The 17,091-nt window shown below is 40.5% G+C and overlaps 1 protein-coding gene across 3 annotated transcripts; it reads left to right on the top strand.

Moving 5' to 3' along the window:
* The first annotated feature begins 289 nt into the window (after window positions 1-289).
* LOC145228001 (kazrin-like) lies at window positions 290-16,806 on the top strand. 3 transcript variants are annotated; one of them, XM_080092969.1, is made up of 17 exons: window positions 290-429; window positions 7,327-7,520; window positions 7,674-7,842; window positions 8,295-8,429; window positions 8,664-8,800; window positions 8,901-9,071; window positions 9,199-9,298; window positions 9,813-10,073; window positions 11,461-11,523; window positions 12,862-12,964; window positions 13,422-13,515; window positions 14,169-14,287; window positions 14,677-14,914; window positions 15,100-15,202; window positions 15,311-15,476; window positions 15,772-15,877; window positions 16,171-16,806. In XM_080092969.1, the coding sequence occupies exons 1-17, from the start codon at window positions 369-371 to the stop codon at window positions 16,231-16,233; spliced, it is 2,283 nt and encodes a 760-aa protein (XP_079949095.1). In that variant the 5' UTR covers window positions 290-368; the 3' UTR covers window positions 16,234-16,806. The 3 variants fall into 3 exon arrangements, with proteins under 3 accessions (XP_079949095.1, XP_079949094.1, XP_079949093.1); XM_080092967.1 differs by lacking the exon at window positions 290-429 and adding an exon at window positions 4,404-4,890; XM_080092968.1 differs by lacking the exons at window positions 290-429; window positions 11,461-11,523 and adding an exon at window positions 4,403-4,890.
* The last annotated feature ends 285 nt before the right edge of the window (window positions 16,807-17,091 follow it).

The raw sequence follows: 17,091 nt of genomic DNA, 5'->3' as shown, positions 1-17,091 counted from the left end.
GGTAAAGCTCAAGACCTAAAATACTTAACGACTGAATTAGGAACATGCTATCGTGTTAAATAGAGGCACAGTTTAGTTTTATGCTGCATTTTCAGGATGTATAACTTAGACAGAATCAGCATGGCAATTCCAGCAGGTTTGTCTGAATAGAATTGTAAGCAGTCAATAATAAAACTGTGGTAAGTCTGATCTAAAAGATTTGCTACTGACAATGCTGAATAAGTAAGCTATATAGTGCTTGCCCTGTTCAGCACTGCACTGTTTCGTTAACATTTTTAACATTACCCCAAGGCACTTTTGATGTTTAAAGGCTGTTTTAGGCTACAGTGATAATTACTTTGCCTTTGCTGTTGGTTTAATGGTTCCAAATGGAAGACGCTGTGCCAGACAATGAATCAAAATCAGCTTCAAAAGAATATTTGTCTACCGGTAAGTTTGTTTGTTCATCTTACGTTGTAAACTTGATAATGTTTGCCATGGAGGGTTTCGCCAGCAACTGCTGATTTCAGCTAGTCTAAGCCCCTTTGCCGTCGTTTATTGTTTCAAAATAGACATTTTTGTAGCAGTTATGTGACACGCAAAGGAAGCCAAACACACATACGCTCTAGGTGTTTAGCGTCAAACAATTCTCCAAGTTATTTGAGCCGACTGTCCACTGTTCAATAGTGGATCCAAACACTGTCGGCTAGACGTCAGTTTGGTGGTAGACATAAGGGTGTAAATCCTGGGAAACTGGCACTGTGATGTATCTGTTTAAATTCTCGTCTGTCATGGACACCCGTTGTGCACTTTTGAATGAGTTCTTACCTATGTGTTGACTATGGACAAATCGCTTTGTGCGCACAAGTAGCTTGGAATGTGTAGTGCTTTTCATTAGCAGTTCCAGTAAAAACAATTCAACGCAAGGTGTGCGCTGGGGCAAAGACAAACAATCCCAAAGAACGGAAGCCTGTTTTATCTTTGCTTAGAGGACAGTTCGATGTGGCAGTATCGCATTTAAAAACTGCGTCAGCCGTTTATCGCAGCAGTTGTGCCTAATGACAATGGCGAGTCGTGCTTGTTCGTCCACTTCTGTCTCAAGTAGTTGCGCCCTCCAACACTACAATTTGTGTTTAACATCGCATGCCAATGAGGATGTGGCATCTCCTCCATTGAAATAACAAGCTTGAGCAATTTAACATGGGCAGGAATGTGCAGTATTGTTTGTTTGGTTCCGTTTCCTAAAACTTAGTTTTGCGTTTGCTGTCCTAAACTAGTTTGATTAAAAATTCGAGGCAATGTTAAAATACTTACAACTTTCCCAAACAGATTTTTGGTGAAGAGCCAATTATATGTGTGATAAATAATGTTATCTTCATACATGTGGTTGGGGTGGGCATTACAATAGTTTCAATGTGATAAGGTGTTCTGGTCTAATGTCGGTATAATAACATGTATGCATACTCAATTTACGCCATGAATTGTTATGAATGTCAGTCTGTTGATTAAGTGACTTTTATTCGCGTCCAAAAGCCATTTATTTCGTTTAAGAAGCCTCCAAATCGAATGCGAAAAACGAGTTTTTGTTTGGGATGCCAGATACGGTCTCTGCACTTACGATTGGCGCTTTGCTGCGACCCCGGGCGTTGCAACTTTGCAAGGTTGAACCGCGTCGCGTTTTGCATTGACTTATTTGGTCAACACTTCGAAAAATGCTCACTCCGGAACCACAGCTGATGGACAGCGCTTTGAAGTCATTAATCGTATAATCCGCCATTGGCATTAATTTGCAAATGACAGGAATTTGCGTGGAGGGTCACGTTGAAGTATCTGTCAGCTTCAGGCCGATTTGATGTGGTTTGGGTTTTGTAGCATGGTTTGCATTTGGTCTGACTAAAGATGAACGTCACAAGCGTTTCTACATCTTGAAGTACTCCCAACGGAAAACATTAAAAAATACGTTTTGACGTAGTATGAAACCGAATCAAATCATTCCAAATGGTGCATATATGCATTGCGTCGTATAATTGCATAATATTTCTCGCATTCTTACACAAAGAAAAAATGACGCAATGCCTGTCGTGTCGATGCACTTCTAACAGGCTTTTCAACTTCACGAAGCTATGATAGCAAAAGCCCACTTGGCCTGTAGAGTTGGGTCAGTTTGAACAACCCTTGCAGCGTGCTTGGGCAAGCCAAACGTTAGCCAAAGAACAAGTACGAATCCAAAAGTCAAGTTGACAGATGTACAAACTCCCTCACTCCATAGCAAGCTCACCAGAGAGCCATTTAACCAAGCAGACGCTTAGACATGGAATGTTGTTGCCGTTTGCTCGAAGTTGAACTTGCTCAGACGAGATTTGAAGAGTGTTAGCATGTTTGTTGTTTTTGTTGCAGTCGCAGTTTAGCCTACAAATAACCTACTGTATTTTTGGTATGATCGTTTTGTCATATTATCCTAGCAAAAATTTAAAAAAGGGTTTAAGTTTATTTAAGCTCGGTCTCTGACCAGTATATCGCAACAACTTATTCGAAAGCTTTTTTATACGGTAGTAAACTTTTTACCTTGCTGCTTTGATTACGGAAATGTCACAGTTTGGTTGCTTGAAAATCGTCCGATTTGATTTAATTTTATCTGCATGACATGTTCCACCATTTTAGACTATAGTTTCCGATTTTAGTTATTACTCTCTAACGCTTCACTGAACTTTAACGGGACTCGGGTATTTATTGCTGCAATGACATTGCAACACTGGGCATCTAAAGCTTCTTTGAGCTATCAGGCAGGTGCAGAGCTATAGAAAAACAGAAATTAAGTTAGACGCTTTCCAGCAAATGAATAGATGCTGGACCGACAGCTCAATGGATTTATGTCACCCATGAAGCTTTCGGAGGAAGTCGGTTTATTTTCTTTACTCAGTTCAATAGGGTCAGGACCTGGTTTGATCAAAGCTCCAAGCGTCGCTTTTGCATTTGGCGTCAGTTGAACTTTTCACTGCATTGCTACAAATAGGGACCGTCTGATCTCTAATATAAGCAGGACATTAATATAAGTTTTACTGTAAAAACGTAGGGAAAGCTTACTGAAATTGCGAGGCGAAGTCTTCTTGCTACGGGGGTTGTACTATTTGTATAAGTGCAAATAATCTCGCTTTACGTTTTTATTTTGCGCTTTCAACGTAGTGCATGCAATGGTTTACTAATGGTTTTATTTTCTGTAACATTTTCACAGAAACTTGTTTCGAAACGTTTTTTTGTAACCGAATGTCAACTAAACCTATCGTTGCGATCGGTTTATGAAATTTCAAGGCGGTTTAAACTACTCTGTTATATTGTTTCCGGCTTTGAAACATCCGTGTTAATTTACCTTGCAACAAAAAAAAACGTTGCAAGTCGCCTGGTGATATTATTTACCCAACGCGACGTAGTTACGAAAAGCTGTGGTGTCACTGTGAATAGGTTGCCTGGGAACGGCGGCGCATAAGTACCAATTAACAATTTGCTGCTCACAATTAACGACCCAAATCCCGGCCGACATCGTACGTGATTTGCCCCGCTCCTATTCTTGTCGCTCTGTGGTACTTCAAAGAGCTTCAGGGGGACCTTCGTGAAACACCAGACGCTAAAGTATACATATCAAAAAGTTTTGACATTTATGATTTATGTTTAACTTAGCCGCAGCTTGTTTAGACTTCTGCCAAGCACAGCTGCTTACGCAAACAGATTTAAGTTTAACTTTAATTTTTTTCTTGTTTAGGGCAGTCGGCTGTTAAGGTATTTTGTGTGTCGCCGCTTGGCAATAAATGTACACTATAATCAACAACCTAAAAGATTCTTATGAAGCCAGTTGTCAGTACTTACAGATAAATCATTCGTTCAACAAACGTTGCGCTTTTATTCGTCTAGTTTGGCAAAATTTTAATGAAAGGCAAGCACACTGGCCATGTCTTTTTAGTACATGTATAACGGTTTCAAATACTTTATGGTGTGTGTATAACATTGCGCAATGCAATTAACTTAAAACGGTACATGGTTTTGGCGCTGTTTACCAGATCCTGGAACATCCTGTTAGCATTGACTGTGCACCACGCGTAATGTTTGCTCTTAGCTAACAACGGGACAACGCGAACCCGTGTTTTCAAGCAACTGCGCGTGTGGCAAGGCCTTTGTGACGTAGACAATATCTTGCCAGTGTATGTTGTTGTGTTGGCAGGTCAGGAACAGGCGTTTAATTCGTCTGGCGCAAAAGCAAACAAATGCTGCCTTGCCCCTCTGCCCGTTGGCGGCTTTTGGCGCACAGTAGGACAGCGGAGATAATCTCTTCTGTTTCAACAAACAGCTTTGGCACTCGATTGTGTTTGGCGACGCCCTTTTTCTGTTATACTGTCGCGACGTAGGTGAAACCTTCTACTGTTGATAACAATCCGCAATCAATAGTGTACAGCAGTCAACAAGCTTGTCTATTACGACGCAAGTGCTAGTTTGTTATCCCAGAGGACTGACAGTCGAGATGCAGGTTGTTTTGACGGAGAATTGAAGTATTTAAACGTTCACCTGTGCAAGAGCGTAATCGAGCGGTTTGTGTTTTATGCAGCTCAAATAGGGATTGCTTGAACACACAAGTACAGTCCTCAACTCTGTCTTATCTCCTAACTCACACCAGCTCAAGTGCTTGTCGAGTCGGCAAAATGACATCATGCTTGCTGATGGAAAGTACTTACCGTTCGACGCCCAAGCGCAGTGTGTCTTTTGCCGATACTGTGACTGTTATTTCAACTCGCAAGGCTCAGCAAGTTGCTAATGTACCAGACAAGAGCGAGTCTGCAGAAAGTGAAGAACAACCACCAAACGACAGACATGAAGTTTCTTTCGTATCGGCTTATACAAGTAAATTTGGAGCTGTGGAAACAGGTATTGTATTGCATCTTGTGCGCGGCGACGTAATAAGTAAACGTTTTTTGTACAAACTTGTGTGCTTAAAGTCTGGAGAGTGTATTCATTCAACATGTAAATTCAATTTGTTTCGACATTTGTAGTTTTCGTTTCAAAAAATTGGATACTAATAGCATGCAACAACTACACCGGAAAATGTGTGAGTTGTTTACATGTGTTTTGACGTTTTTTGGCTTGCCATGTTTTTGGGCCAAACGTTGATACCAAAACTTCTGTCAAAACTTGCAATAGTACTAATCTGTCAGCAAAAATGTTTGTTGAGATAAACAGGTAACTAAATAAATTGCCTAACGGGTCACACTTTTTACACGGGGTGACGGTTACGCCATTACGCAACGTAATTAAACCAATGATGTCAGTTCTAACCGGCGTTGCGAAAGAGTGCTCAGATTAAAGAGTAACACGACACGTTTTTGTGCTGTTTGTTTCAAACCAAACAATGTTCGAATTCGAAACATCATCTGTGCTATTATCTAATTTACCGTTTTGGTCGCGAGGTATCAGCCCACATATGGTCGGTTGATAGTCGTTGCTCTTGAGTGTCGCGTCATTTGTTTGTTCTCAGTCTTGGAGTTTGCGTAATGCCAATATCCTTATATTAATAGGTAACACATTACCCTAGTGCCAGTCACGTCGGTGAGCTTTACAGCCTGTTTTATACTTGTCTTAAACTAGCTGCTAAAATTAGTTCAAGGAACCATTTCAGCCAGATCGCGCTGCCCCCAAAAACGATCCATTCATTTTGGAAGGTTTATGGCAAGTGTTTATGCACAAAAAGGGCCGGACGAGATTTTTAGTAATTTTAAGACAAACTTGATTTTAGAGGCGACCAATCTCGTAATCAACGTTGATTGTCGTCGATTCGATAATGAACACAGCTGGGATCAAGAATTATTACAATGATTTGTCATGGGAATTCTCGCACAGACTGTGTTGTTTATCGAATTCTCGTTTAGCGGTAGTACTCCCCAACAAAGCCTCTGATTAGATACGTAGGTTGGATTCAGAGGTAGCGATTTAAAATCCTTTCAAGGCAGTCAACTGTGCGAGTTAATGCAGTTTATAATAGCAGGCTTGTAGGAGTCCAGCAAATTGAAGGAGGTGAATTAAAGTAAAGCGAGTGCGCTGTTATAGAACCCGAAATTAAAAGCAGGTATGTAATTATATAGACCGATTTACAAACTACGGGTCAAAGTACTGTTGTATTGTGGTATGAAGGCAACTCAGTGTTTTTCATCAGAATGTTTATGCGCGAAAACGGACACCCGTGTCGACTCGCATGGGTGAACATTGTTGTTATTGCCTCAACTTTTCGTCACCAGTCGAGCAGGCGCTGCTGTTGGCATGGAAATGAAAGCTCACAAGCCGGGGGTGGGATTACGCGGTGAGTCAGGCACTCATGTTCGACCGAACGTACACAAAACGCAGGTACTGACTGATCCCAATCAACGCACAATGAACATGGGTAATGCAAGTTGGCGTTGCGACGTACAATGTAGAAGACAAGGCAGTGCACCAGTCTAGCATCAATTATTCAAGGCGAACCAGCAAACGACCGCAACGAGCCTTCGGCCTCTGTGATTGAAATCGTTACAGTCACTGCATGCAAGACAAACAGTCATTGTTGTGTTGCAGGTTGCAGTGTATATTGAGTACCACAAATATTCTTGTGATTTCAGCAGATACAATGTATGTAGTGCTTAGTTGTCGATCATTGTGATTCAGACGAGGTCGACGTTGAGTGGTATCAATGCCGTTGGTCAGTGGCCTGCAGCCAGGTTTAGTTTGACTGACAGTCGGATACCAGCGGTTTGTGTCTTGTTTGTATGACACACACCAGCGCACTTGATCATAATTTGCCAGTCGCCAAGACACAGTAAGCCCCCTTGTGTTTTTGCTGCCCGTGGATCCGACCAGACAATTGTTGTTGACCGACCGACGCGAAAAGCGCCAACTTGACTGTTTACCGTTCAGTCGTCACCAGGGTTTTATCCCGCTGCGATCGCGTTAACACCTCGCAGCCGCAAGTTTGCCGCTTTTTGTTCCCCCTTTTTTCCGGTCACAACTCGTGATTGAGTGTGGAACGATCTTAGGTGCTTGTGGCGCGTGAAATGTGATAGGCTGTTCTTCATTGTTGCTGTTTTTCGTCAGCACGAGGATGGCACTGAATGCCTGAAGTGCGATTAACGAGTAGTGTCTGTCAGGACATCATTCTTATTTGTCACCACAGTTTGCATGACCACGTTTAGCACCCTTGCAATAGTATTTCGAACCAGAAAACCGTTGATAAACCTGCATAAAGCATTGCAGACAGCCGTTTGAACAAATTCATTCATTGTTTTGGTGTTGCAAAACGAACGCAATGTGCGAAATCCCCTCTTTTTTTTCTTACAGCACTTCAGTCTTTGGACTCATTAAGTGAACAGATTCTGCAGTTCATATTCAGCTCATCGCTGAACAGTACAAACCGGAAGAACGTGTCTGATCTTACCAACTCTGTTCTCGACCACAGCGCTTTGTTACCACAGCAACGTGACGCTTTACATGCCTCACTGACGTTGATGCGTGGTCTTCTTATGGATGCACAGGTATCTATAAAATTATCTATAAAAAAAACTTACAGGGTTAAATTTAAAATGTTTTTAACCATGTTGAGTGTTCTCATTATCGTTAAAACACACCTTGCTCTCGCCTTTGTGCTTAACAGGGCAGGCTTAACATTACTCTGCCAATATTTGCAGACAAAATTTAAAAAGATGGTCGATAACAATAAACGTCTGGCAACGCATATAGACGGCACAATTCAATCTGCCAATCACGAAGTGAACACCCTCCGCGTTGAGCTGAACATGACAAACCAAAAACTGCGCGAGTTATCGATGGTGAAAGACGTCTGTGCCCATTGCCAAGGTAAAACAATATTTGATCAAAGCAACACGTAGGCATCGATTTATTGATAGAGCAGGGATGTTGACATTTAAGAAAGACCATGTCGAAAGTGCAACATGTGGGCCTGTGGAGACCTTTTTCTCATTTTGAGTCCACAACACAATAAACGCTAAACCAACTATATGGTTGAGGCTATTAAATAGTTTTGTAGGCGAGTGGTGCAGAAAATCTGTTGTTTACGCTGGAGTTTTCTTTGTTTATAAAACTGAAGCACAAAAATATAGCTTGGCACTAAATCGTCGGAAATCGCACAGATTAACTCACAGTTCCTGCAGTAAAAGCGATTGGAAGGCGACTAAGGGAAACACCCAGGTTATACTTTCAAACTATATGTTTCATTCGCAAGCACGGGATTTAAAGGATTTGACCTAGTTCCGCGCAAAATTTACAATAGGGTGGTTGACTTTGCGCAGAAACAAGGGAAATGAACAAAGTGATGGAAGACAACAAGGCACTGAGCTCAAGCAATCGGCAGCTGCTGAAGGAGATCGCAAATCTAAAGCAACAAATCAGTAACAGCGAAATCCGGAACAAGGACTCGTTACAAGGTAAATCAGATTACCTTGAAATCGCCATTGTTCCCAGTGATCTGTTGTTATTTAAACAGCAATTTGACCACCAACCAGGTCAGTGCAGACTAAAAGCGCTGGTATGCCCCAGGATAATCGTCCCCGAATTTGGTAGATTGAGGTCAACAATGCACTTGTGTGCAAACTCTTATTGTGTTTGGCAAACACAAAAGGCTGACAAGGTTTTCATTGTTCTGTCTTTTTGTGTGATAGCTCTGCAAAGCGAGCGGCAACGTCTGAAACAAGACAAGACTGAACTTCTCAATCAGATCCATGAGATGCAGAAGACAATAGAAGATAAAGAGGAACAACTGCGCGATTTTATCCGAGAGTTTGAACTACAAATGAAAGTAAATCATCTGTTTTTTAACAAAACTCGATTGCTGTTGAGAATTTAACATCTTACAACCCTGTATTTGATTTTTTTAAATTAAACTGTTTGAATTATAGGAAAGCGAAGACATTATGAAAGAAGGCGATGACGAACGAAGTCGCTTGTCACGTGAGCGTAACGACATATCACGACGTCATCAGGATCTTACCGAGGTCGTCAGTTCACTGAGAAACGAACTCGTTTGTAACGAACGCAAGATAAAGGAACTTGAATCTGAGTTACAGGCGGTAAGCTTAATAATCGCCTATTTATTTTTTAAATCAGCTTTGTTGCTCATTTAAAAAAAATGTTACGGTGCTTACACGTTATCCCAAATTAGAACTGCAAACGTTAGCAATACTCTTTGAAATCCAGGTGCGGCAGTCAGCTGTTCAAGTTCAAAGTTCAAAACGTCGTTCAATGCATGTCTCAGTGGAAGAAAGCTTTACCAATCATAAATCAATCAACTTGCCAGGTACGTTTGTCTCAACGAGCATTAATTGCTTGCACGGGGGCGTGTGAAAGTTCTGTTTACAGGCGAAACTAATAAAAAGCTAATTGCTTAACTGCAAACAGAAATTTCGATAAGTGGCTATCGAAACTTAGCAAACAATAGGGAAGCAAATCCAAACCGAGCAAATACTTCCTAGTTTGAATATGCAATTTCAATATGAGGCCCTTGTAAATGCGACGCGTTCTGCCTATGGGTGGTGGTGGACTTTAATCTGTTTGTGTGTTAAGCGATATTGAACCAATATTAAGCAATATTGACCCAGAAACACATGCTGATTTTGCCTACTTCAAACGTTGGTGTAAAGCAAATTTGCTGCCGATCGTTTTCTTTTATTAAATTATTCCATGTCCCCGACCCGTTTAAGCGATTTGTTGCTTACGACAAACACAAATATATTTTACAATAATACGTCGAACATAATTTAGTTTTTTTCTGTATTTCTACAATTGAAAAAAAACTGTTCCCTTGGATGCAGGGACGGAGCCGAACACATCCTCACACAGTCAGGATCCTCTTCTCATCCCGACTCCATCTCCTGTCTCCCCACGTCATTGCTTCGGTCAGGTTCCAGGAGGAACTCACTCTTCCTCCAGTGAAGATGTCCAGATTGATCCCATTTCGAACGGAGGATCTCTTGGTCCATCCTACGCAAGAAAAAAGAAATTGGTCCAACATCTGTCGGGATCTCTTTCGCGAGCATTTAAGCGTGGCCGAAATCGAAAGAGTTTGGATATAAGTAAGTTTTTGTTTAATGTGTTTTGCGCATGATCTTTTAGCCCCGCTAGAGTGACAGCTTAGGTTTGGTGGCTTGCTTTAATGATCTGCCAATGGAAAAATATGTCGAACTTATAATTGCCTAATGAAAATCTGGCGTGGCATTTACTCTTTATGAATGGTAAATGGTCCAGGGATTTTTGCATAAAACAAAGGTCTTTTTACGAGTTTCGTGAATTGTGCAAAGGTTCTTGTACATGGTTTTTGCGCTTAAGGGGCAGTTGATGTAGATTTAATTTAGTTTCATTATGTTTGGGCTCCTTGGTTCAAGCAGAATTGTGTTCGCTGGAAATAACAAATCGATTTTAATATGTGCTCAAGCGCCTTGTAGCGCGACCCGTCAAATTGCCTCCCACGAGAAATCGACTTCAATAACGCGAAGAATTCTAAATTAGTTTGGAAAAGATCAATAATGTTTACGTAAATGGCGCCACAGTTATGTGACACAAGCAAAAAATGCTAGACTTCCATGCTGCTATCGTTTACATAAGCTTCATCCGCAATTACTCCTATTTAGTTTCACTGTTCATGAGTTAGAATGCTGGGAACCTAAAACCTGTCGCCTGAACGTGGGATTCGCAAACCATTCCAGCCCTTCGTCATAGGTTAGATATACGGAAATATATGTAGCATAGCCGCAAGCTGAATACCGCTTGCCAAAATCATGATCAGGACTCCTTTTCCCCGCGTTAAACGACGACCGCGAGCGCTGTACAATCGTCTGGAAACGTTGAATTAAAGTAGGCAGGTAACAATTACTGAATCCCACTCTGGTCAAGGAATGTCTCCTCGCTTTAGGATGTGCCCCATACAAGCAGTTATATAGCACTTGACAATCGCTCAATTGCTGTTGCGGTGTGTTGCTGTGGAACGAAGAAAATTGCGCTCTTCCGTGTTGCATTAAATGCAGGTTACCGCAAATCCGTTGCTTGTAAACAACCTCGCAAGCGACTGACGCATGAGTTTTGATAGAAAGCATTGTTTTATGTCACGCCTAATATCGATTTGCTGCGACAAGTGCGTTTGTGTTTAGTAAACCTATAAACCTTGTGACGTGTATGGCGGTGATGCGTTACACCCACGCAAAATCTTTTATTTCGCTTTCCACACTGTACGTTACCAAAAGCTCAAATAACGTTGTATTCTCCTAAAGTTGGTTGTAGGCAACAGAAATTTGATTATTTTCACAATGTCTTGCCTCTCTGATTTATATTCATCCCATGCGAGCGTACGAAAAGCCCTAAACAAATTATTAGTTTGTTACACAATGTTGTGCAACTAAATGACTATGAATACAATATCTTGACATGGAAGGGAATTTTAACCATTTTTCACTTGGCATTCACCAGGGCCAGAAACGCCGTTGTTTTATCCGCGGAACGCCTCATTTTCAGTCAGTTCGCTTTCCTCAGGTTGGTTTTGCCTGAATCACCTTGTGCGTAACCATGCATGCGGTCACGTGATCGGTTTCAGTAGATACCACTTTGCACTTTTGTTTGTGTGCTGTGAGATTGCAGCTCCTTCGAAGACTCGCATCGGAGTTTTAATGGTATAATTGCCATTGTAATCACCACCTACGCCGGGTCGGCAAAGGTGAAATTATCTTTTTTGAGTAAATCACCCTCCAGCTCACACAATGGATGATTGTTTTGATGTAGTTTGCATTCTGCACGGATTGCCACACAATCATGCATGCTATGATTTGGTTTGCGGTTTATTTGGCGTGATCTGTGTTGTGATTCATTTTATGCTGTGTGTGACAAAAAGCATTGTTTAGTGCAATGACTTTGTAATTTGGCCTGATGTAGAAAAACATTATGTTGACCGCACAACGAAATTTACAAGTTCGCAGTCCATTTAATACTAAAAGCATAACACATGTACAATCCTCCGCCCTAAATTATTTTCAGTTTTCGTGGCAACATTTTTATACAGCCTAATACCCAACATATATATATTCCCATCATTGCCCAAGTCCAGAAAAATCTAAGTGTACTTGACTTTTATCCCTTAACCTAACAATCACCCGTTGCCCTCACTTGTATGTTGTGTAATAACGGGAGAAAAGGAGCCAATTTGATCCAAATAACGGGATTCGCGTATCCCAACACAATTCTATCGGTAATCCTTTGTATGCTCAACCAATACCAGGGTGGTGGTTTAAGCACCAAGGACTTTTACACCAAGTCCTGTTCCAACTCTCTTTCTAAAAATAGCCCGGGGTTTGAAATGTAAGAATTGTATGGTGTGATGCAATGTCAGCATGTTGAAAAACTCGAATGGCTCATAGTTAAATAGTCGGCAGCAACCGTCTATTGTGTCTTTGTTGCGTTCAATAAGCGTAATCCCTCTGCATTAAGGGGGGAATAAAGCACTGTATAATAGACCCCGATCAACGGCTTTCAAAGTGTCTTATTGCCGCAAATACAATATCCCAAAGAGAAACGCTGGCTTGGAACAAAACCTGCTTGTGAACGCAAAGCAGCAAGTGGGGATTTAGTCCTTAACAGTGTCTTGTTACAACCTGTAACTCTTTCTCCTCATTATATGCCGCTGAGCATAAATAAACAGGCAAGCTGTTTTATGACACCCTAATTGATTAACGGCGCATAAACGCTTACGATGACAAACAAAGTTCTCGTCAGCAGAAGCGTGTGACACGTCACGCTTTGTCCTCGAGTGACCCCGAACCATTTCCAGTAAGCACATATGTTGAGAAAGGTGCAAACCTTTGTGACTTTTTTTATCAGATGCTGATGTGTTTCTTGCATCAAGTCACCTTGATCTGTACGAGCGCAGTGACGAGGAAAAGAAGGAAATTCTGGAAAATAACCAGAATCTTCCGATGTACAAGTAAGATGAACTTTTTGTCTATCAATGCATATTCCCGCTTTTTAATTCGAGTTTCCAAATTTCACTTTGCACAAGTGGTTTTTGTCACAATTTGTCTGAAATTTACCTTTCCACATATTTTAGGAACTTTATCATTTAATGTAGGTTAAAAAAATACATTTCTTAAGTTAAACTTCGAGTCATAGGCCTATACATTTTCTATGGGTTACTATGCGAAAACTTATTTCCGCATTCTTTATGCATACTCCGACGGCCCCTTTTTCCCTTGTCCACCCAGCAACACAAAACATATGCCTCCGCATACGGAACTAATCCTTCTGCTGTATAGAGCGTAGGATCGGATTAAACGCTTCTTCGGTGTCACAAATTTACCGCCTGGTCACTAATACGCGATAATCCCTTACGCCTGGGCAAGACTGGAGGGGATTTAATTAACCCTGAAAATGTTTTGTCACAGATGGAAGGCGGATGCTGTGCTTGTGTGGCTGGAGCTCGTCATGCACATGAGTCAATATGTGCGCGGTTGCGCCGAAAATATCAAGAGTGGCAAGGTAAACTTCAAGTGGTGTTTTTCCCGTGCTTTATCGGGCAATGTATTCAAATGCGCCGTTGTCGTCAGTCGCAGTTTCGGGTGGTTTTGTATTCTTCACTAAATACACTTGAATTAAAAATAGACGCATTGGGGAAATATACTTTCAATTTAACAACACACAGTCCAAGTCTAAATGGAAATTCAAAGAAAACATTAAGCATGTCGTTTTAGTGATCTTATATGTCGTGTGTATATTTGAGAAGAAAACTGCGCTAGTACAGCTTAAAATTGTTAAAATAGAAGTGCGCATTAGTTACACTGTTAAATACATGTTATTTCGGTGTGAAATACGGGGCATTTTACTATGATGCAGATTGTTTAAAATGGAAAGTTGTTTCACAGGTTTTGATTGCGTCATTGCGTCACAACGCCAAAGTCGACTATTTTTAGTATTGCGACTTTTATTGACACAGCTTTGTCACAGAATCGTAACCACCAAACAAATAAATTGCACCATTAGCAATTTATCAAGCTTTACTAAAATCCACCTACCGGTGTGTGATGAATAGGTTTATTTGAGCCCTCCGTGCTTGAGGACTGGGCACTGGTCATTAACTTAATCCTTAGGTCATTTTAACTCTAATATTTCTAAGTGAAACCTGGTTTTTGCAGGTTCTTCTTGGGTTAAGCGATGCAGAGTTGGACAATTGCTTAAACATTGAAAACCCTTTGCATCGCCGAAAAATCTGCCTGGCAATTGATGAGTTTCGTAATCCATCTGTTACTATCGCGTAAGTTGTACAGTTTTTTACTGATTGTGGATGACGTAACTTATATGTTTAATAGTTAAGTTTGGCACTTGGTGGTTCCTCTTGGAAGTTCGATTGTAATACATGTCCCCAAATTTCCAAATCCGGTTTGAACATAGTGAACGATATATTATAGTGTTCAATTTCTGTGTTATCGGGCACCGTACAATTTTGTTGATTGTTACATTGTACCAAAACAACGTATTAGTCAGCTGTGTCGATAAAAAATACCACCAGGTATTCAAAGAACAAAAAACTTCAAAATGTGAAAACGTTACCTTGCTTCTAAACCAAAATGGGAACAATCACTTTGTCACGCTCTGCTCTTATAAACTCATTTCATCACCATTAAAAATATTTAACTGTTACAGCAATATGTCAGCCGCCGGTCAGCTTGATCATTGGTGGGTGAGCGAGCAGTGGTTAAGAGATATCGGCTTGACGCAGTACGCTTCACGCTTTCGTGAGCACCTGATTGACGGGCGAACATTGGCTTCGCTCAGTCGTAAGGATCTTGAGCGACATCTAGGGATGGAAGGAAAAAAGTGCCACTTGGAGAGCGCTTTGCGTGGAATCCAGCTTCTCCATATGCTCGGGTTTAATATACAGGTTAAAAAACCCTAAAAACATATGGTCCTAACTTTGACTATTATTTACGAAAACATGTAAATTTGATTCGGTTCAAAGCCCCCAAATCATAAAAATAAGCTTTCAATACAAGCAACTTACATTTTACTGATGGCGACTAACTATCTGACTTTGAGGGTAGATTTACATGTTACTGTCCTTAACAGCGATTGGACGAGAGAAGACAAATGTGCCAGTCCACTGATACCGACCTCTTGGTTTGGAACAACAGCCGTCTCATCCAGTGGGCAAAATCGATTGATTTGAAAGGTTAGTTTGACATTTTCGCTCCTCTAGTCTAATGCATACACAAAGGACTGGCGTGCCTAAATAATAAAATGGTTACTTATTAGAAGCCTAACCACCTTATGCTTGCAGAATATTCGTCGAACCTTCGAGATTCTGGCGTTCACGGAGCAATGGCCGTCTTTGACCCGAACTTTACTTCAGATGATATGGCCAGTGCATTGGGCATCCCAGTTAACAAAGCTACTGTGCGAAGACATCTCGCATCTGAGTTTGAAACTGTCGTTGCATCAGCAAGGTTGGTTTGGTATGACACTTAGTTATTACTGTTAACCAGAATCGGACGACATTGATGTCAAAATGCAGAAATGTAAATGTTTTTGTTAATCCGGGAAAGTAAATGTCGATAGTAAGTGTATCATGTTTTGGTGTTAAGCGGAAGATGGTTATCTGATATTAAATCTTAAAACTTAACATGAGATTAAATAATAAGATAAACTCGTTTAGCAAACCTTGCACAATAACGCACAAAATAGGTCCAATTTCGACGCTTTGCTAACCGGTAGTATGAATTTTTTTTAACTTTTTAATAGAGAATCGCTTGAAGAGGAAGTAATGGGACCAAAGGAAGAAACCGGAAAAAAATCTTCGCCGTTCGTTCGTTCCAATCATCAGCAGAAGAGCAAGAGAAGTATTCGAGTAAGTACAAAATTTCGACTTTTGTTGAAGCTCCAATCCTAAAAGCCTCTAAAACTCCCAACAGTCGTTACTCTTATTTAAAGTTGGTGATATTCAATGACTAAAGTAGTGTACTATGTAATGAAATTTGATCAAATAAGGTATTACCAAAATTGCTTTAAATTTGACTTGATCGCTCCACCGTGTATTTATCTACGCATGGGCGTATCAACTATAGTCGTATAATTGGCCGTGGTTATGAAAACTTCGAATCTCAACTGCTCACATAAGCAAAACAACTCGTCTATTTTTAGTCTTCCATAAGCCGAAGTCTTGGACGGCAGATGTCAAAAGACACTCAACTGAATGGAAAATGAGAGAAGCTTGCAATTAGTCTTCGATTTGACTTCCTAATAACCGTACTGATGTTAATTTGAAAAATCAATTGCTTTCTACACTACGTAATTGAAAGGTGTATTGCCCTTGCTAAGAGGTTGTTATAAGTGGTAAGGTGGCGTCATACCCAGTGACGCAGACATTGTGTTACCAAACGCTCTATTTCTTTTATTTTCTACGTCTGTGCGGTGTTGTTTTTCCTACGCTCCTAATTTGTCACTTTGTAAGCAAATCCGCTTTTTGCCTACCTTCAAAATACAACTTTCGATAAAAATTTAAAACATTCCTGTTTTAGCTCTTTGTAATCAACGCTTTTGCCACAGTTACCTTTGCTGCCATCATGTATGACCATGACATAGTGGGCTGATAGCAAAATGTGGCCATTTGTTTGTTACCTATAGATCTTGTTTCAACGCGTCTAGTGCTTCTAACTATGATGACTGCTAAGCATGTTGTTTCGTTTTTCCCCGTTTCATGTGTTTTTAATTCGATTCACTGTGTTTTTGTGATGACGTGTCATGAGCTGTTACTTTGAAGTACAAGCAAGCAAGCAAGCTGTGTGTTTTGTCTTTTAACAAATTTTAATTGAATAACATGGGTTTCTATTTGAATATGATACTGTTACATATCTAACGATTTCGAGGATAAATGATTTGTTTTTCGTGAACTTTTTTCTTGAAAAAGTCATCACAAATGTTTTTTTCACTGAAACTCATTTGTTTGTTTGACGTCCGACTATTTGATTTAAAAGTTGGAAACAGTTAAAAAGATGTTTTTGTGACATAATTGATTAGTCTTTCAACACTTGCTTTCGGTAAATCAAAAAAAAAAAAATCTCC

This window comes from Phallusia mammillata, chromosome 5 (assembly GCF_965637545.1).
Source record: "Phallusia mammillata chromosome 5, kaPhaMamm4.hap1.1, whole genome shotgun sequence".
Lineage (NCBI taxonomy): Eukaryota > Metazoa > Chordata > Ascidiacea > Phlebobranchia > Ascidiidae > Phallusia > Phallusia mammillata.
Note: the sequence above shows the minus strand (reverse complement) of the source record. Positions and strands in the feature narration are given on the sequence as shown.